This window comes from Agelaius tricolor, unplaced genomic scaffold (genome assembly GCF_023055355.1).
Source record: "Agelaius tricolor isolate 1412-34295 unplaced genomic scaffold, bAgeTri1.0.p SCAF_28, whole genome shotgun sequence".
In the NCBI taxonomy this organism is placed as follows: domain Eukaryota; kingdom Metazoa; phylum Chordata; class Aves; order Passeriformes; family Icteridae; genus Agelaius; species Agelaius tricolor.
The window spans coordinates 1,775,763-1,795,369 of record NW_027269288.1 but is presented as its reverse complement, the minus strand read 5'-3'; the positions used below and the strand labels follow the sequence as shown (position 1 = coordinate 1,795,369).

The window sequence follows — 19,607 nt, the reverse complement described above, 5'->3', positions numbered from 1 at the left end:
AGAGGAATGTGTTCTCCCCAGGCTTTTTCTCTCAGATGGGACTTGGGCAGCAGTTTTATTTTAGTCCTGGACAAATGTATAGCACATTCCTGCCACCAAAGGGAAGGAGACTCCAGAGCATGTTCAGGTGTATCACCTGAGCCTGAGCCTGTGCACTCACAGGGCTCCTCTTCCAGCACAGACCCCGACATGCCACCAGGGAAATGGGCACCTTGATGGTGACACATGGGGTGGGCATGTCACCACAGCTCCACGACCTGCTGGCATCCCCAGGAGACCCATGGAGGGCTGAGCCCTTCTCCACCCCTCTGGCCACTGAGCAGTTCAGGACTGGTGGATGACACACCCAGAGCTGACCTCACAAATCCCTTTTTTTCCCTTTTCTCTATGTAGCCCACACACTGAGGACCTCCCAAACACAGTAAAACACCAGGTCAGCTTTCCAAGGGCTCAGCACCCACAAGCAGGAGCTCAGGTCATATTTAGGCCACCCAAATTACAGGGCAAGGTTTCTGCTGGAGGGTGACCTGCTTGGTCTCCCCCAGCACAAAACCCGATGGGCAGACCCTGCCATCCCATCCAAGACACCACAGGGACGTCTGGGCTCCACTGGTCCCCCCTGTTGGTCCCAAATGTGCTACTCCCAAACCTACCACAGCCCCTGGCAGTGTCGCCTTACACATCCCTTACCTCCCAGTCCAAAATTCAGCTCCCCTCCCTGCAGCCCCACCTTTTCTTATGCAGGGACCAACAGAAACTGGGAGAAGCAAAGCAGCACTGTGGGACCCAGAGTGGAAAGATTGAACTTCACCCCCAACCCCCCAGATAAGGAAGGATGGGCTCCCGGAACAGCCGGGGATGAAAGGGAAGGCCGCAACGGTCGAGTTGGGCTCAGCTTTGGGCTTGTGCCCATTTTCCTGCAATGGGCACACCCACGAGCCATGTCCTGCCACATGGGGACAGCCACCTGCCCAGCAGCCCAGAGGGACCAGCCTGGCAACACCTCATCTGCATGTGCCTGCACCTTCTGCCTGTCCCACAAACCATAAACCAGTGGAGCTCCAGAGATCCCCCGAGCCACTGCTCAGAGCATCAGCAACCTCCTGAGTGATGCCAGGCTTAGCCAAAGCTGGGAACAGGGAGCAGGCAAGACATGGGAGCAGCTGACAGTAAACTCAGCATTTCCAGAGGATTTGTTTGAATCAAAAGCTGCTGCTCTGAAGCCAGAACAGGTGTCAGTCACACCAAAATCTCATGGCAGCTATTCAATGTGATGGCATAAGTTTGACATTAGATTTAAAAAAACTCCAAAAGCAATGTGAGCAGCTCCTCTACTCTTTATTTCACCTACAGCCATGGAAAAAGAAAGGTGAGAAGCTAAAAGGAGGTTAAAAGCAGGTGTATCAGGGCTGTCTCTGCAGCAGCAGCACAGCCACATGAAGGAAGCAGCTCCCCATCACTGGGGATGCTCCCAGCAGCCTCAGGACAAAGCCACATCAGACTCTAACCCAGCTGCCCTACGTGGGCTCCAAGCAGCACCCACCCACCCCTGGATGGCTCCATCAGCCCTGAGCTGGCCTTGTCCCCCTTGTCCCAGACTTGTGAGCAGCCTGCTGCCCTGAGTTTTGTACCGAGCATGACACGGAGCAGAGCCCATGCTGCCTCTTCAACACCTCCCAGCAGCCAGACACCAACCCCTGCTAATGCTGCCAACATCCTAATTAGCACCTTCCTTGTGCCTGCCCTGCTCCCGACTGCTCTGCAGCTGTCCAGACTCTGAGAGGTTCACCAAAGGTGACAGGGGATGGGGACGAGTCCTGGAGGCGCTGGGCACTCTGTCTCCTCCAGCCCATGGCAGCCCCACTGCCCTCCTGTGAGTCTGTGTCAAGGCATTTCCACACAGCATCACACCCAGCCTGAGTTTACCCTTCCAGAGCCTGTGGGACTCCCCATCCCCTGCAGGGCAGGCAGGAGTGGGGCTTTCTCCAAGCTGCATCAAATCACAGCATGGTCTGGGCTGGAAAGGACTCTAAAAACCATCTCCATTCAACCCCTGCCATGGGCAGGGACACCTTCCACCAGACCAGACTGCTCCAAGTTCTGTCCAGCTTGGCCTTAAACACTTCGAGGGAGTGGACAAGGCATGGACAGGGCAGCTCCAGGCTCTCTCTGCCTGGGGAATGCATTTTCCCATCCATGCATTTGCAGCTATTTCCATGGCTGGAAACTATCCCTGGTGGGGCTGCTCTGCTCTGCCCTGCCTGATCCAACCCCTCAGTGCCCCGTGCCAGCAGCCAGCTTGGGGGAGCTGGCACCTCCATCCCACCTCTCAGCACTGGCTGATCAATACCCTGCCACCAGCCATTCCTCACATCCAGGCAATGAAAATATTGGAATCGCTCCCCAGGCAATGAAAATATAACATCCCCAGCTCGCTTTCCCTCCCAGAGCAATGCCCAGAGAGCCACAGGCCTGCTCCCATTTTTACCACAAAGGTGTCACAAGGTGCATACTAAGGCTGGAGGCAGAGAACCAGTGCTCAGACACCTGCAGAGGCACTCTGCAAGCAGCCTTGGAGGTACTGGGATCCTGCAGGAGAGATCCCTCAGCAGAGATCCACAGGAAATGCCTTCCCAAGTTAAGTCCCTGCAGCCTGGCCAGCCCCCATCCCTGCAGGCTCTATCAAGCCTGGACATCTTGTTTCACTCCATCCATGCTGCCCCCAGGTCATGCATTTCTCCTGCTGGCTTTATCCTCTGATACCAGACAGGCTTAAAAGTAAAACAAGGCCAAGATTTATGAAGTGAGGCTCCCCATAAAGGTTTCTGAGTCACAGTGCTGGAGCCTGAAAACGGGATTACAGCAAAGCAAATCAGGGAACGCCATCGTAACCTCGGCACGGGGAGATGTGACCCTCACGTGCTCCAGCCCAGCTGTGCACTGCCTGGGGCTGCCTGGCCAGCACAAACCTCCTGGTGATGGCCCAGGGCTTCTTTGACGTCCCCTCCACAGCACCCAGCTCATTTGGGTGGCCCAGTCCTGATCCTCAGCAGACTTTCTGCCACACCTCGCCTCAAACCAGCTGCACAGGCATTTGTCAGAGCAGAGCACTCCCAGCTCTTCAAGACCACAAACAGGTGCTTTGGACACATCTCATCATTCCATGGTGATTTTATTCCAGCCTTCCAGTGCCTGAAGGGGCTCCAAGAGAGCTGGAGAAGGACTTTGGTCAAGGGATGGAGGGACAGGACAATGAGGAATGGCTTCCCACTGACAGAGGGCAGGGACAGACTGAATATCAGGAACATATTCCTCTTGGAGAGGATGTTGGGGCCCTGGCAGAGGCTGTCCAGAGAAGCTGTAGCTGCCCCATCCCTGGCAGTGTCCAAGACCAGGTTGGGCAGGGCTTAGAGCAACCTGGTTTAGAGGAAGGTGTCCCTGCCATGGAAGGAGTGGAACTGGATGAGCTCTAAGGTCCCTTCCAACCCAAACCAGCCAATGATTCTGATGCCAGGACCAAGCCCACCTCCTGGGCCATCACTCCCACCCAGAAGTCTACTGCCAAGGCAAAGCTTTCAAGAAAGATGGATCTCATGAGAAAGGCTTGAAGCCAAACTCACAGAGGCATCATCTGGGGGTGATGACCAGCAAGTGATGGGAGCCAATAGCAGGGAATGATGATGCCAGCTCCATCCAGGAGTACCTGCCATGGCCACACACCTGGAGGCACCTCAACAGCCCATTCCTGCCTGGTTTGTCCTCAGACACATCCTGTCCCACTCTCCAGCCTTAAGCAGCCCAAAGAGTGTAGGTTCAGTGGCCACTTTGAGGGAACTAGTGGCCTCCTGGGAGGCTCAAAGAGCAGCATCTCCTCTAGAGACCAGGGAGCATCCAGAGACTCCCTGTCCCCTGCTCCAAGGCAGAGTGCTCCAATCAATCCTCCCCTGCCCTGAGAGACTCTGGGATAGGCAGAACCTGCACTGTCTCATCACAGTGCTTCTCACCCACAGCCTCTGCATGAGGACTACACAGGATGGAGATGCCTTCTCTCTCTTGTGTCCCTCTTCTGAAGTTGTTCAGGTTCACAGAGGGTCCTGACAGGAGATCTGGAGAATCCAGCCTCCTCTCTGACCCTCCTCACCCTCCCTGATTGTCCTCTCCTCTGCTTCTCAGCAGAGCAGCACTGAGGAAGCCTCCCAACACAGGTTCCTCCAAGCCATGACATGGACATGCAACCAGAGCTCACCAGGCTCCAGCAGGGCTCCACACACTTTGGGGACATATTTAGGGAGCTGGGAGTCCCATGGAGCAGGACTCAGCTCAGCCTGCTGCTGGACAGACAGCCCAGCTGGGCACGGCCAGCAAGCTGCATCACCAGCATTACCAGGGGCACAGCCTGTCCTTCAGCCTGCTGCAGCTGGGTGTCCCCATGTCCCCAAAGCCTGGCTGGGAGCAGAGGGGATCCCAGACCTTTTGCCTGCCCCTCCTCTCCTGGGCTGGGGGCTTGGAGCCAGCCACAGGCTACCCAGGAGCCCAGCAGCCGAGCCCATTGTTCCCTTTGTCTGGCCCTGGGAGCACAAGCCCACGGCAGCTCGAGGTGTCTCCCCTGCCCAGGGAGGTTCACATGCTCAGCCACATTTGCCTCCCCCAACTCTCACAGCTGCTGGGTAAGGGCCCAAGCACCTCCCCTAACCCAGCCAACAGCCCCCAAGGTGAACCCAGGGCTCAGGGAAGCTCCTCTCCTCCCCAGTTCCAACCAGATGCTCTTGGCCTCTGAAACTCCGAGGAGGGCAAAGGCAAGCACCAACAGGTATTTTCCAAGGGACCTTCCTTGGCCATCTGGCCAAAATCAAGAGCCTGTGGAAGGTTAAAGGTGTCCCCAGACACAGAGGGCTCAAGGCCATGAGCACCCAGAGCGATGCTGACCTCCCCAGCACTTTGCCTTGGGAGCTGCAGATGATCTTGAAAGCCAAACTGGGAGCTTGGGGCCAGTGGGACCTCACCAAGCCTGGACATTCAGTGTGGGAGCCCAGAGAAGGCACCTTTCCCTGTTTCCTTTCAAATACCACATTTGCCATGCGAGGCTGAGCCAAAGGGATTGCTGGTTTCCATCCCACCTCCTGCAGCGCACCAGGATGCTCAGGGAGCACACCAGAATCCAGGGTACCCAATGGCCCTGGTACCCAGGATGGGGGAGGGCTGGACTTCACCCTGCCCTGCCTCCACCCTCCATTACTCCTGGTGTGAAACCCTCTGCTTGAGAACTCCAGAGAGAGGGGAAAAATATAAAATAAAGGATCATCACCCTTTCATCACCCTCTTCTTTACACCTCCCACAGTGCAATGCACCTCTGTGCCCCCTCCCTCCCCAAGCTGCATCTTTCCCCGAGCCCCTCTCCCCTGTACTTCTCCTGTACAAGCATCTTCACTCCCTTTCCCAGTCTTTCCCAGGTCGGAGCTGATGCTTTCAAAGAGCCATCCACAATGACTTTAAGATCTCTTTCTCAAAATGCTAATAAGTAATTTAAAGACTGCCACTGTGCATGCATGGGTTTAGGGTAATTTTTTCCATGTGAATCCCTTTTCATTCATCCCTGACTACATTTAATCTGCCACTTTATAGCCCGCCTATCCAGTGTCATGAGAGCCTTTTGCAATATTTTCAAGACAACTGTTGTTTTTATCATCCTGAATAATTTTGTATAATCTGCAAGCACTCTTTGCCTTCCCATTCCCACCCCTCTCTACTTTATGAATACATCACCAGCGCAAGCCTCACGCTGACCCTGTCCAGTGGGAAAACTGACTCTTTGTTTCCCCTTCTTTAAGCACATTTTAATCCATAAGAGAGCCCTTCCTCTAAAATTACTGCTCTGGAGTCTCCTGGATCACCCAGGGAGATCTTCTTAAAGGATGCTCGTCCCATTTACTCTGGCTCAAATATTCATTTTATTGACTTATTGTAAAATACGAGTTCTCCTGCCATCACTTCAGAACAGTCTCCCAGCCCTGCCTGGGAAGCAAAGCTCCTTGGCAGGAGTCCCTTTGGCCACTTGGGGTGACACTGAAGTCATCCCCCTCCATGCCAAGGGCTCCTGCACATTTAACTTCCCAATATCCATTTGTTGAGGGAAAACTTGGGGGATAAACAATTTCTTCTCTCAAGTTATTTTTCAAACTCCTTTCAGCCTGCCTTATATGGCTTCACGTTCACCAGACCACAATTTCTGATTTTTTTTATTTTCTCCTTTTAGATACCACTTCTACTTTATGAGGAACATTTTTTTACCTCCAATGACCTCCTCCAATTTACCATTTAATCAGGTTTGGTTGGTTTTTGGTTACTTTTAGGAAACTCATGTTAAGTGGCTGCATGAATTTATTCTGAGGTTTAATTTAATTTCCTACATCATGGGCAAGTATTTTCCTATTTTAGCTTCTCCCTTCAGTCAGCTCCTTCACTTTGCTTTACACAGAGACCATTAAAAACACCATTACTATGTGGTGTTTTTAAGTGCTGGCTGCTTTATGGATGCCATGGTCCTACTCTGAGAGAGGTAATGTGGAAGGAAGGTAATTTATTGGATCAACTGAGAAAGCTTCACCAACTGGAGGAGCTCCCCAGCCTCTCCTCATGCCCATTGGGAGATTGAATCTGCTCCTGTGGAGCAGATCTGATGTCAAGCGTGGTTGCTCGGGTCTAAATCCAGAGTTCATACTCCTGTGAGCTTTCCAAAGAACCACAACTGTTCTCAGCCACTAAAACCATCATTTCTGAATGTGACATTTAGGGAGGCACACACCAGCCCCAATTACAGTTGTGTTTTCTGCCCTCATGGCCTGCTCCATCTTTCTTTAATGCTTGGCAGTTGGTGCCACACTTCCTGTCAGACCTGATACTGCTCTCTTCATCCCAAGCAAGGAAATTCAGGGAGGGGCAACCAGCATGATCCTCACTTACTCCTTTCCCTCATCCTGATTATCTCAGGGGGCTGGCACGCCCTGCACAGCCACCCGTGTCTGCACCCTGGCACAACCTGCCATCCATCCAGCAGGTTCCTGAAACATCTGACATTGATATAAAGGCATTAACAATCTATGCCTGCACAACATCTCCAGGCACCTCTCCTTCCTCACACCCTCCCTCCTGCTGTCACCTGGCCTCCAAGGGGTCCCTGCCCACCTTCAGCATTCCCAGAGCTCCCCAGTGCTCCCCCATCCCTGGCTACAGGCGGGCAGAGCCCCTCGGAACTCCCCCTGCCCTCCCTCCTCCCGCCCAGCCCATGCTGCACTCAGCCCCTTATCACAGGAGGCCCCATCCTTTCCCTTATCTAACGGCTGAACTTTTGCCTCTGAGGATCTCCCTGCACCCCTATCCCAACGAGATCCAATTGGCAGCTGTGCTTCGCCCCAGTCTCTCTATAAACCAGATCCAGGTATGGGAGGGATTACAAACCAGGGTCGGAGCTGACGGGGCTCTTCCTCGGTAAAAATGGAATTGTGGCAGGATGGGAGCCCCACTCACAGCCAGAGCCACCCTCATTCCTATCCCAGCAGGGCTGGTGTGCAGGGAGCAGGCACCTTTTGGGGCAGGGGTGGAGGGTCAGGCTCTCGTTCATCCCTCGCCCCAAAGCACTCAGGCCGAGGAGCTGTCACAGCCCCCACTATTTACCCAGCTCCTCGGGCAGTTTCCTGAGCGCCCACCCCTCTTTCCAGCAGCTCAGGTATGTGCACACAAAGGGCCCTGACTAGTGCAGGCAGGTCCTTAGCCCGTCTCCAAGGGGACGGCTGCTCCCATCCCTGGGGACAGCCCCAAACCCCTCACAGCATCCCCAAGGCATAGCTGTGTCCCCTTCACACCCTCTGTGGGGTGACCCGAGAAGTGGGGGCACATCAGTGGCCACACCAACCCCGAGCCCTTGTCCCCTACAGCATCTCCTCCCTATGCTTTTGTCACCCAGAGAAGCTGGAAGTCAGCAGGTATTGAGAGGACTGCTGCTCCCGCCTGGAAAAGCCACAGAACAGAGTAGGAAGGGCAGCTACATGGATGTTTAAATGAGGCACTGATTTATTTGGTCTCCAAAATGAGCTTTCCCTTTTGCTGCCCCTACAATGCAAAGGGCAGGTGGGTGCAAGGAATGTGCCTTGTCAAAAATTAACCCAGGAAATGGAGGGGAGGGGAAAGCAGCAGGAGGGAGATGGATGGCACAGGGCCAGGCCAAAACCACAGGCTCTGCTCTGCTCCTCAGTCCCACTTGTCCCAAAACATTTGGTCCCCTCCCATTCTTAGGAGAGTGTTTGCAGATCTGGAGCTCAAGCTCGCAGGAAGGATCAGCTCTTAACAGATCCTGTGTTTCTCCCTGGACTTGATGCTCTGCTGCATCCCTCTAGAGCATGCTAGGCTTGCTGGGAGGCTCCTGCAGCTCCCATGCTTCTGGCACACCTGGAACATCCACCCCCATGGAGCACCAAGGTCAAAGCAATGCTCTGGGGTGACTGTAACCCTGAAGGGATGGCTCAAGTCTTCCTCTATGGACACAAAAAGATGGATACACAAAGGCCCAAACCAGCCCTGTGTCCCTGGCATCTCCCCGCACCCCATGTGGAGGTGCTCAACATAGGTACAGGAGCAGAGACTATGTTTTAACATTGCAATATGTTACAGCATAAGTGAAATTAAATATACTGTGTACTACAGAATCACAGAATATCCCAAACTGGAAGGGACCCACAAGGATCATCCAGTCCAAATCCTGGTCCTGCATAGGACCCCCCAGCAATCCCACCATGTGTCTGAGAGTGTCGTAAATATTACATATATTATAATTCACTATTAAATACACAGAAGCACTGAAGTCCTGTCTCCAGCTTGCTTGGACAATGGGCAGGGATGTCCATGTCCAGCACCTCAGCCACAGCATGCCCTGGGAATACCCACCCCAGGAGTGGATACAGCCCTCCAGCCCCAGCATCCCTTTCCAAGCCCAAGACTGGGCTCAGGATTAGGATTGCTCGGCACAGTTGTTACTCAAAATCGAGTCCCCTCACCCGTGATCTGTTTCCCAGCAAAACTCGTGCCGAGCAATTCTCCATCGCCCATTGGAGACTGTCGCTGCCTCCATGCTGCTGGCTCCGTGCTGCCCACACCCTCACTGATAGCAGGGCCATCTCGTGTCTCCTTTTGCATTTTTGGCACAGGACTGGCTCTCCTCCAGTCCTCGGGAAGCTTGCCAGCACCGCAAGGTTTGTGAAAAGTTAACTCCACTGGGGTGAGGAGCACCATCGGGTTGGTTTTCCCTCCTCGCACGTGAGTTAGCCAGGCTGTTGATTTTAAAATACCTCCGTGTCCTTCCCAGCTCCCCCCAAAATACCTCGGGAGCGTCAGTCCTGCGATCGGCGCGCAGCCTACGCAGCAGGAATACAAAGCGGGGCCGTTAGCGATAGCGGCGTTACCAACTGGTGTGGGATCCAGACCCTTCCAGGACTCCTTTGTTCTTGACTTTCTGGTTTGGGTTTTGTTTTTCTCTTTTTTTTTGAAAAACACACAAAAAACTTTCCTTTGAGAAGCCTGAACTTTCTCAGCTGCAGACACATTACCTTCCAACCGCCTTCACAACTATAGGCAATTCCTAACCTCTGCTTTATGTATGTTGTCATCCACCTCCCTGTTTTCCATACTGATTTATGTTTCACGTTCTTTTTACATTTCCTTTTAACAGAGGCGGTTTTAACCAAACAGCCTTGCCTCCCAAGCCCGAACCATGCATTCTGCTGGCCAGTGAGCAATCAACTTCCAATTTCCAAGCACACTCCTGTTTATATTTCCTTCCCTATCGGCTTTGTTTCTAATTAAGGTTTGTTAAATGCAAGTGAATATATAGCGCACAGAGAAATATAAAGCATGTAGATAAATAAACACCCCACACACAGCCGCACTGACTAAGGCTGCGCTTTCAACCACGGATCCCAAAGCACTTTGTCATGTTCATTAACAAAACCTCGCGGCTCCCTTGGGAAAGATGCTTGGATTATTTTACGCCTTGTAATTAGGAAAACTGAGGCACAGAGGAGACAAGTGAAATTACCAGCAGTACTGAAACGCTCTGTGCCAAAGCCGAAAACAGGACTCAAGAGGCAGGATCCTCCAGAATTGTAGTTTTCCCCTGAACAAGCTTTTCTGCCCCCATTTTGGCCCTGGAATATGCTGGGGCTGGTGATGGAGGGCATCGCCACCGTGGAGGTTCCCTGCGGCTGCGTGAACATGGTGGGTCCAGCCACCACCTCCATGGCCAGCAGCTACTGTCGGGTCCATCTGTCCACACCAAAGAGATCCAGAGCATTCAGAGGTGCAGGTGGACACCACAGCCAGGCACTTCGGAAGCGGTGGGAAGAGGCAGTTCCAGAAAGGAAGGAGCAGAGGCACGCCCAAGGAGCTGCATCCCACACATTTTCACCTTGCCAGCTCTCCAGAAGCCTTTTCCTGGAAGGCTAGATTAGGGATCTGGCTGCCCACATCAACCCTGAGAGTGACCATCACAGCCCCGTGATGCACACAGGGCAAGAGGCAACAGCAGAGGCACGGGGGGACCACGCCAAAGCCAAAGCAACACAGTCATCCCCGGCTGGGAATGGCTGCTGGAAGCCCACTGACCATCTCCCTGAGAGCGTCCGCATTCATGGAGGAGCACACCTTAAAGCTATCATCTCGGGTGGGTGAAACACCCCACCTGCACTGGCCAGCCCCTCATTCCTAGATATTCTCCCCATCCCTTGGCACTCATGCATCCAGCGCCTGCCACTCCTGCCATGATGGTGGGAAAGTCACTCACGTTCCACAAACCCACGCGGGAGCCCCAGGAGCCAGCCCCTGACCCACAGCACCGGCCAGCAGCACCTCCTGGGCAGCAGCAGGAGCAGGCTGGGGCGGAGGTGTCACCTCATCCCTGCCCAAGGCACTCAGCATGCCACAGTTGGCAGCATCAGCTTGTCATGGTCAAGTGCACATGGGCCCCGCTGGCCGAGCCCAGAGCCCGTTGGAAGTGTCAAGGCCACCAGCGGATGGGGCCAGACGTCCTGCATGGACACGTATGCTCTCACAAACACGCTCCTCACCCCAACCCTCCCCCCCATAATTAAAACCATGCTGGGCTCATTTGAATAGCAGAGCTGGCGAGCGCTCTCCGCTGCAACGTAAATAGTCCTATTTATGCCAAGCTCCCATATTGTAAATATCACGATGTATAGCTGGCCAACCCATGAGTCATCTCCCAAAACTCCAACTTAATAAATGGTGCCTCATCCATGTTCCAGACAAACACCGTCCGAGCGGCTCCCACCGCCCCGCACACACAGGGCCAGCACTGGCCACCCAGCCTGCCCACCAGCCCAACGGAGCCACCCAGCCTCTCCAACACAACCCTTCCACAATGGACAGGCATCCCTGGACCATGCCACTCCAGGACCAGCCAGTTTTTGGCCTGACACTTGGCCCTCGCCCCTGCCCAACCCAGTTCTCTGGCACTTGCCAGGGTGTCCATGCAGCGGGCGGGTGGGAGCAGGCAGGAATGGCTGGGATCGTTGGGGAGCAGGAGAACGAGTCTCCCCTTGCACAGACCCCACCGTGGGGCTCCCACCCAGAGCCGTCCCCGCACACCCAGCCCTGGAGCTCCCCACCTGCCGCCTCACTCTGCTTTGTCTGAGCACCGGGGACCTCGGCGGGGAGCTCGGCTCCTCCTGGGGACGCCGGGAACGCCACGGCGCCAACGGGGAGCCGGCCACCAGCTCCAGAACGCCGGTAAGGCCTGGCGGAGGGGCACCCCAAAGACTGCCGAGAGCAGCAGCGGGCACGGGGCGGCGAATCCCGGGCATCCCTGGGGGACCCGCCGCGGTACCCAGGGATGCCCACTCCGGCGGAGGGATGGCGGGGAGAAGGGCGGCCAGCGATCGGGAGGGTCTGGGGGCGGCGGGGGGGGCACACACGACACACCGGGCTCCGGCGGCGACACCTCCAGCCGGGGTAGCACTTCCCCAAACTTCGCCTCCCCTCCGAAGGGCGTGCGGCGGGGAGGGGGGCAGGGGGCAAAGTGCCACCCCCCAAAAAACGGGGAAAACCCGGAGGGGGCTCGCCCTACCCGCAGGGCCCCCGCCCCCCGCGCGCCCCCCTTACCTTCCACGGCGGCGAGCAGGGGCAGGAGGGCGAGGGGCAGGCAGCAGAGCCACAGCGGCCCCATGGTGCGCGCCGGGCCGGGCATCAGAGGCGGCGCGGCCGGCGCTCCATGGAGGCGGCGGAGCGCAGAGCGCAGAGCCCAGAGCCCCTCGCTGGGGCCGCCGCCGGCGCGGGCACGGCCGCGGGCACGGAGCGCTCCGCCGGCCCCGCCGCCGCGGCCGGGCCGAGCCACCGCCGCCGCCGCGCGGGGGACGCCCCGCGCCGCCCGCCCCGCCCCGCCCGGGCCGCGCTGCTGGCGGGGGCGGCCTGAGGGGGCCGTGAGGGGGGGCGGTGAGGGGGGGGGCGCGGCGGGGCCGGCGGCGGGCGGGGGGCGGCGGGCGGCGAGCGGGCGGCGGCTCCCCCCGGCCCGCCGATGGTTTCTCCCGGAGCTGTCGATCATCCAGAGAAAGCCGTGATTTCAGCCCAAATCCGCCTCGCCGGGGCTCGCTGCGCCGCCGGCACCGGCGAAGGGGCGGAGGGGCGGGGGGTCCCGGGGGGATGCCCCCGCCGCCGCGCCCTTCGCGCCGCCCGCGGCCACGGGCCGGGCATCTCCCCCGTGGGGCTGAGCCCCCGCAGCTGCCCACCGGAGCCGGGGGCCGGGGCCGTGAGGAGATTCCCGTCTGGAGAAGAGAACGCGTACAGCAGGATATAAAGAAAGAAACAAAAATCCAAGGAGTTGGTCAATCCGAAGCTCGTTGTGGGCAGCCCTGAGCCCCCGCACCCTTCTCCTCCACCATCCCCCCGCAGCCAGCCAGGAGAGAACAGGAATCCCCCCACTTCCCACGTGGAGCAGCTGTGACTTGGTCACAAGCCCCATTGACACTGCTGGGGCCAAGCAGGACCTTCCTAGAAGGTGCAAGGTGAGACCCAGCTCCAATTCTGCATCGCAGCGCTCAACAGGCCCCAACTTCCCCGATGCCTGGGAACCACATCTGCCCTGCGGGCACCTCATGATCCACACCCTCTTCAGGGCATGCCAGGGAGGTTGGGACCACATGGTCTTTAAGGTCCCTTCCGACCCAAACCATTCTGTGAATCTATGACATGTGGCTGCTGGCAGGACTCTTTACCCCAGCAGGTCCCCCTGCCACCTGACATCTCCTCCTCACCTCTCTAGTATCCACCTTGTACCCAGCAATGCCTTCTGCTCACCCCCCATAGCTGTGTCCCAATTACTGCTGGTTGGGCAGAAGGCTCAGGTTCATCTTGCAGGAAGCACTTGTGTCCTGGAAGGTCTTCCTAGGGAGGTCACACCCTGCACATGGATCTCTGCACAAGCTGTGCCAGGTTCATAGGCCAGGAGCTGAAGACCCACTGCACTTCGAGGATGGATTCCTGTCCCTCAACTCCCCATGGAAGGACATGGAAAAAACAGTCTAGGCTCCACTGTGCTCTTCCTTATCCCTTTGATGCATCAGCAGCTTGAGCACCTTGGGTTCTCTGCCTTGACCCACGACAGGAAATGATTCCACAGGAGTGGTTAGTGGAGGTCACAGCTCTGTGATGATGTTGGCCACATGCATGAGCCAAATGGTCTTCCCAGCTCAGGCTCTGGTTTGCTTTGGGAGTTCCTGTCACTGCAGATGTTGCTGCTCATCCACATTGGCCCCGTGTCCAACACGAGAACCCTGTGGCCCAGCTCCATCATGTGTGGAGAAGCTTTCATCTTTAGAAGCTCTTTCGGGGTCACTCTTGCATTGAGGAAGGAGGCTGAAGGCCAGGACAGCCAGTGGCCTTGCTGCTTCTTCCTTCAGATGTGTTCTTCTCCAGGGCAGGGATCCCAAGGATCCCCAGCAGTTACCTACCATTCCAGCCCTGTACTAGGCTCCCCCACTCCCAGCCTCCCCTCACTCCCTGCTGGTCTGGAGCAGCCAGCATTTCCCATTAGATGGCTAAAAGCACTCACCATTTCCAAACTCACCATCTCCTCATTTCAGTCCTCCTGGATCCCAGGGTCGTGTCCTGCATGTTCCCGAGGATCCATCAGTTCTCCAAAATGGAAGCCTGGAGTCCAAGAGCAGCAGCCCTGTGTGTTTGCCAGTGCCCACCCAGACCCTCAGGATTTTCTTGAAGCTCTCCAGGACTGCACTGCCAGACACAATGAGAATTTTGTCCCAAGGGAACAGTCACTGGAGACCTTCTCTCTTCTCTTTTGAACTCCCCCTTAGGCTGTTGCTGATGGAGATGGACCTTGGGCTACGCAGGCTTGTCTGGCTGCTGCACTGACTTTGAAGCTCTTTCATGCTCCCTGGAGTCTGGTTTGTGCCCTGAAGATGCTCTTCACAGCCAGTCATGAACTGTGAGCACTGTCCCACCTCACACCTTCACTCTGCTCCCAGGAAGGGCTTTCTATGACTGTTGCATTTTTTGGCATCCATGGGAAGGCTTGCCAAGGTTCCACTGCCACCCTCACACAGTTGCTGTTCCCAGTATCCACCCTCTGACGTGAATCCCACAAGCTCCTCTGGTCACCATGCCTTAGTATCTGAGCAGACCAGAAAGTGCTGCAAAGCACCATGCCGTGACAAGGGACTCCAGGCCTCCTCCAGTGTCCTTCTCTGCACCTTCCACTCACTCTGCAGCAGATTTAGTGGCTTCAGTGGAGGCTGGCCATGGACCAGGGAGCACTGTGCATCCTCACTGCTGTCCTCAGCCACACTGTGAGCTGATGCTCTCCTTGCTGCCATCTGGTGACAAGTGGCCTTGGAACTGTGTCACATGGACATGGCCACCATCAGGCAGCTTGGATGTGGCCATTTGGAAGTCAAGTTACACTGGTTTCGCTGGTCCTTGCTGCCCACAACCCTGGGGCAGCACTGCCACAGGACACTCAAGCCCTGTTGCAGAGAGCATCAGGTACAGCCTTGATGGGGTCACAAAAATGGGACAACCACCCCTCCAGCTGCACCCACATTTTGGTTTACATCAAAAGATCATTCCCAAGCTGACAGAGCCAGGAGAGATGACATCTAGGGGGACATTAAAACAGGTTTGATGGTGACATATTTAATGCTGCATTTTCAGTTCCTGATGCAGAAAGAAAAAGGTCATTTGCATATGAAACTCTTGGCTCATCACACCTGGAGGAGGTGGCTCCCTCTCACCCTCTGTGAGGTTAAAGAGGTGCAGCAGGTGACAGCTGGGAGTCAAAGGAGGCACAAAGGAAAGCAGCAAGTGGTGACACAGAGCTGTCAGGCACAGACTCAAGGCTCAGTGCAGTCATCTTTGGTGATTCCAAGGAGCCTCAGCTACCAGAAAGATTCAGGAGATGCTTCTTTGGTCCAAGGAAGTTACTTGGTCAGTCTCAATGCCCCAGCTGAGGGAGAGGGAGGTTTATGTGGGATGGGAGAGATGAGGAGTGAGTCCCATGCTGGCACCTAAAGTCCCACCAAAAGCAGACAGGGAGCTGGTCCAGGGCCACTGAGAAATGCCCTGCAGAGAATCAGCACCTTTGGTCCTGAATCAACACCCTTGGTCACACCTCTGCATGCAAGAGGAAAGCTTTCCAGGTCCTGGCTGAATCCCTTGGGCTCCAAGGAACCTCGAGCTTACAGGGGCAGGTTGGGAGGAGGAAAACATGAGCATATTTTTAGAGAAATTGGAGTCTCCCTGCAGCAGAAAATCCAGTAAAAGCAAAACCCAAGTGAAAAGCAGCTTCAGCTGTTCTGGCTGTGGCTGTGACGGGCTTGGCCCCAGGCCAGTGAGTTAATTCTGCCTATTAACTAATAGTATAGTATTGTCGGTAAAGATTCATTGCTAAACTTATGTTTTTAAGATATCACTTATCATTTAAACACTTAACTCCTGATCCCCAAACATGTACAGGCACCATGTAGCCCTGCAGCCATGCTGCAGATAACCAAAGCCACCACTGGCTGGGGAGGCCGGGCAGTGTTTAACCCTTTTTCCCCTCTTTATTTGAATGATAAATTGTCTGGAGTAGCACTTTCCAGGGAAGAGCAGGCCCTCCCACTCAGGGACCACTTATTATCACCTACTTAATGTTCCCCAGCTCAGCAGGGATGGAGGAACTGTTCCCAATAGGGGATTTTTCTAACCTCTGTGAAGGGTGTGTGAACAGCCAGAAACCCCATGGATATCTGTGATTGCAGCCTGTCACCACCAAGGGCCTCCCTCTGTCCTTCCTTGCCTTTCCCAGTCACCCCAAGTGCTCTGCAGGCTGGGGACAGGCAGGTCTGGTCCTTCAGGAGGAAGGGTGAGAGCAACAGGGGCTCCTCACTGTTGTATTGCCCTAAATAGTTTATTTAGTCTTACACCCCACCTCCAGGCTGAGCCCTCGGTGCTGCCCAGCACCTTTCAGCTCAACATCCCCACTCTGATCTGTACCATAACTCGGCAGTTTCCAGGATCTGAGAGCTCTCCTGCAGCATCCCAGAGCAAACCAGCACCTTTACCGGTTACACCAGTCACCAGCACTGGCTGCAGCCCCCACCCTGCCCACCCCACACTGTGGGGAGGTTTCTCTGCACAGAGTTAAATAAAGATTAACCTTTTACATCCCTGTATGCTTGCTGAGGGTACCTGGCCCTGGATGGCTCGTGCTGAAACGTGACACGGGACAGCCCCACCTCACTCAACCTGTTTGTCCTGTTGCAGGGACCTGAGGAGGGGGAACAGCCGCTCCTCTCCCCTTCAGCTCTCTGCTCCGGCATTTCTGAGCCCTGCACCTGAGGGATTCTGTGTGTAGGAACCCCGAGCTCCCGGGCACCAGGTGAAACAGAGAGGAGGAAGGGCAGAGGGTGGCACTGGGCAGCCGAGCATCCTCCTGCGCTGGGAGCCCAGGAACGAGCAGAGGCACAGGACAGCTCCAGGCGAGGATTTCGGCTCTGCGGGGAGGGGCTGCGCCGAGCATCGAGGATGGAGGGCTGGAAGGTAACCCTGTTTCTGTGGCTGCTGCAATGTCTATAGTCTGAGGGTTTAGAGCCTTCAGCTAGATTAAGAAGGAAAAGTCAACTGGTAGATTGCAGTAACGATTTGGAGAGTTCTCCGCTCAGAAAATGAATGAAACTTTTGAATGGTAGCCATGGGAACAAATTAAAGAGAAGAGGCACTTTTGAAGCATTTAAAATAGATTTAGAACTGTAGAATTGAGCAGAAAATTTGGGATATTTTGTTCAACAGCTAATTTGAACCCAGGTTCAGAATTAAAAGTAACTTTTGGGAAAATAAAGTTCATAAAAGAGTCTTCTTCGGGACTGCAAAGATGTGAGGTCTTCTTGAAAAATTTGTTTTGGTAAATAAGCAGGATCATAGAGAGGCAGGAAGGAAAAAAAATTAAAATAAGGCAAATTTAAATAAAACAATATATTATATATTTATTTTTAAATAAAAACAAGGATTTCCTGATTTATAGACTTATATAATCCTTAAGGTTGGAAAAGATCTCCAAGATCACCAAGTCCTACCTTTGACTGAGTACCACTACTTTTCCAGAATGTAGAGAAATGTGACAATAAAGTAGATAAACTATTACTCTATGTTTCAAAAAAAATTTTTTTAAAAGGCTATTTAGATATACAGCAAATAAAAGGTGGAACCATCACTAGAATATCATGTTATTTATAGAAACGTAATCCAAAATACTTTACAGCCATGAGGCATGACTGGCAGAAGATGGGGTCTGTATTCTGGAAAATATTTTCATTTTAGTGCTTGGTTATATCCAGAAAAAACAATGTTAGAGGATAAATCTGCCCAGGAGATAACCTGTGATGAAAAACTGCCAGGCATTACCTACTGACAGGGGTAACGACATAAAAGGATGCTCGATTTAATTGCTGTCATTTGTAAAGGTTTGTAAAAGAAAAGGATGTAACCCAAGCTATTTTGTGGCAGGGAACCCAAGGTCTAGAAGTCTTCCAGAAAACAGTTTTAAAGTTGTTCAAAGGAAGGTGGAAAAGCTGAAAAGTCAAACTCAGGTCTGTGTTTAATACTATAAAATTACAGGGTGGCATCCTTGAAATTGAGAATGCTGAAATGGCATTTAATAGGAAACTGGGGAAACCGGGGAGAAAACTACCTGGGTTTTGTCAATGCTGGTGTTAAATACAGGAGCTTTGCAAATGCTTATGGACACTATGAAAAAATGCAACATTATGTGTTACATTGAAGGCACTCGTGGGCAAAATCCCCAGTGCTCTGAGGTAGCAGGGGTTTATGAGAAGGCAAATACAGGATCAGAGGCAATGGTCTGGTGTGAAACTGCTCTTTCCTCCTCAGAGGTGCTACAGAAAGACAGACCTGAAGGAGGCAGCCACATCTCCTTGCACAGTAGAGGGTGGAAAACACTCAGGTCGTCACAGCCAGGTTGAATGGGGGAGCCCTGAGTGGAAGATGTCCCTGTCCATGGCAGGGGGGTGGAACTGGGTCTCTAGGATTCCTTCCAACCCAAACAATCTGTGACTCTTTGCCTCTATCCTGGTATTTCCAAAGGGAAGCAAGCTACAGGAGATGTGGTGGCACAGAGAAAGCAGAGCTGTGTGCAGGCAACTCCCCCTGCCAGGGTCTGGAGATGAAAGGTCAGGAGTCAGCAGGAACGGGCCTTGTGCTCTATGATTTGCATTTCCCATTCTCCCTTTGGGTCTAGGAATATCCATATCATTAAGGTCTGGGCTGAAATGGGACTGAACTGGAACAATTCCTGCAGTGATAGCAAATGCATGCACAGGCTCCTGACTCTGGTATTACTGACTTACCTTTTATTTTATTGAAGATTCATGAGAATAATAATCTCTAGCACCAAGGTATCATAGAATCATGGAATTATAGAATGGGTTGGATTGGAAGAGTCCTTAAACCACATCCCATTCCACCCCCAGCCATGGGCAGGGACACCTTCCACTCCCAAGTTGCTCCAAGCCCCATCAACCTGCCTTTGGGCATTTCCAGGGATGGGGCAGCCACAGCTTCTCTGGGCAGCTTGTGCCAAGTCCTTACCATCCTCACAGGGAAGAATTCCTCCCCAGTATCCCATCTAACCATTTCAGTGTGAAGGCATTTCTCCTTGTCCTGGACATGCCTTGTCCAAAGTCCCTCTCCAGGTTTCCCCCAGTCCCCTTTCAGGTCCTGTGTGGCAGTAAGGTCTCCCTGGAGCCTTCTCTTCTCCAGGCTGAACACCCCCAGGTCTCTTGCCCAGGGACATCTGAGGGATGAAGATGGGGTGTGGTAAAGAAGCTCAGGGCTACAGGGCCAGGAGCATGGTGGGAAGGGACAGGCAGCACTAATGATGCATCAGCACTGTGGAGGTGGTGGACACATGTTCAAGGAGGGAGAGGCAGCGGCTTGTACTCAAAATGTGAGGAGGCTTGGGGGTCATTTTGGGGCTGGGCAGAGGCAGGGGACACATCAGGGCTTGAGGAGTGCTGGCCATGGCACAGGAGCA

The 19,607-nt window shown here is 54.2% G+C and overlaps 1 protein-coding gene across 4 annotated transcripts in view; it reads right to left on the bottom strand.

The window, feature by feature from the left end:
- EPHB2 (EPH receptor B2) overlaps positions 1–12,394 on the bottom strand; it is a 142,641-nt gene extending 130,247 nt beyond the window's left edge. For all 4 annotated transcript variants that reach the window (XM_071448779.1, XM_071448781.1, XM_071448780.1 and 1 more), the window contains exon 1: positions 12,167–12,394. In XM_071448779.1, coding sequence (XP_071304880.1) covers positions 12,167–12,251 — 85 coding nt within the window. In that variant the 5' untranslated portion in view covers positions 12,252–12,394. The remainder of the gene's footprint in view (positions 1–12,166) is intronic.
- Between the last annotated feature and the right edge of the window lie 7,213 nt (positions 12,395–19,607).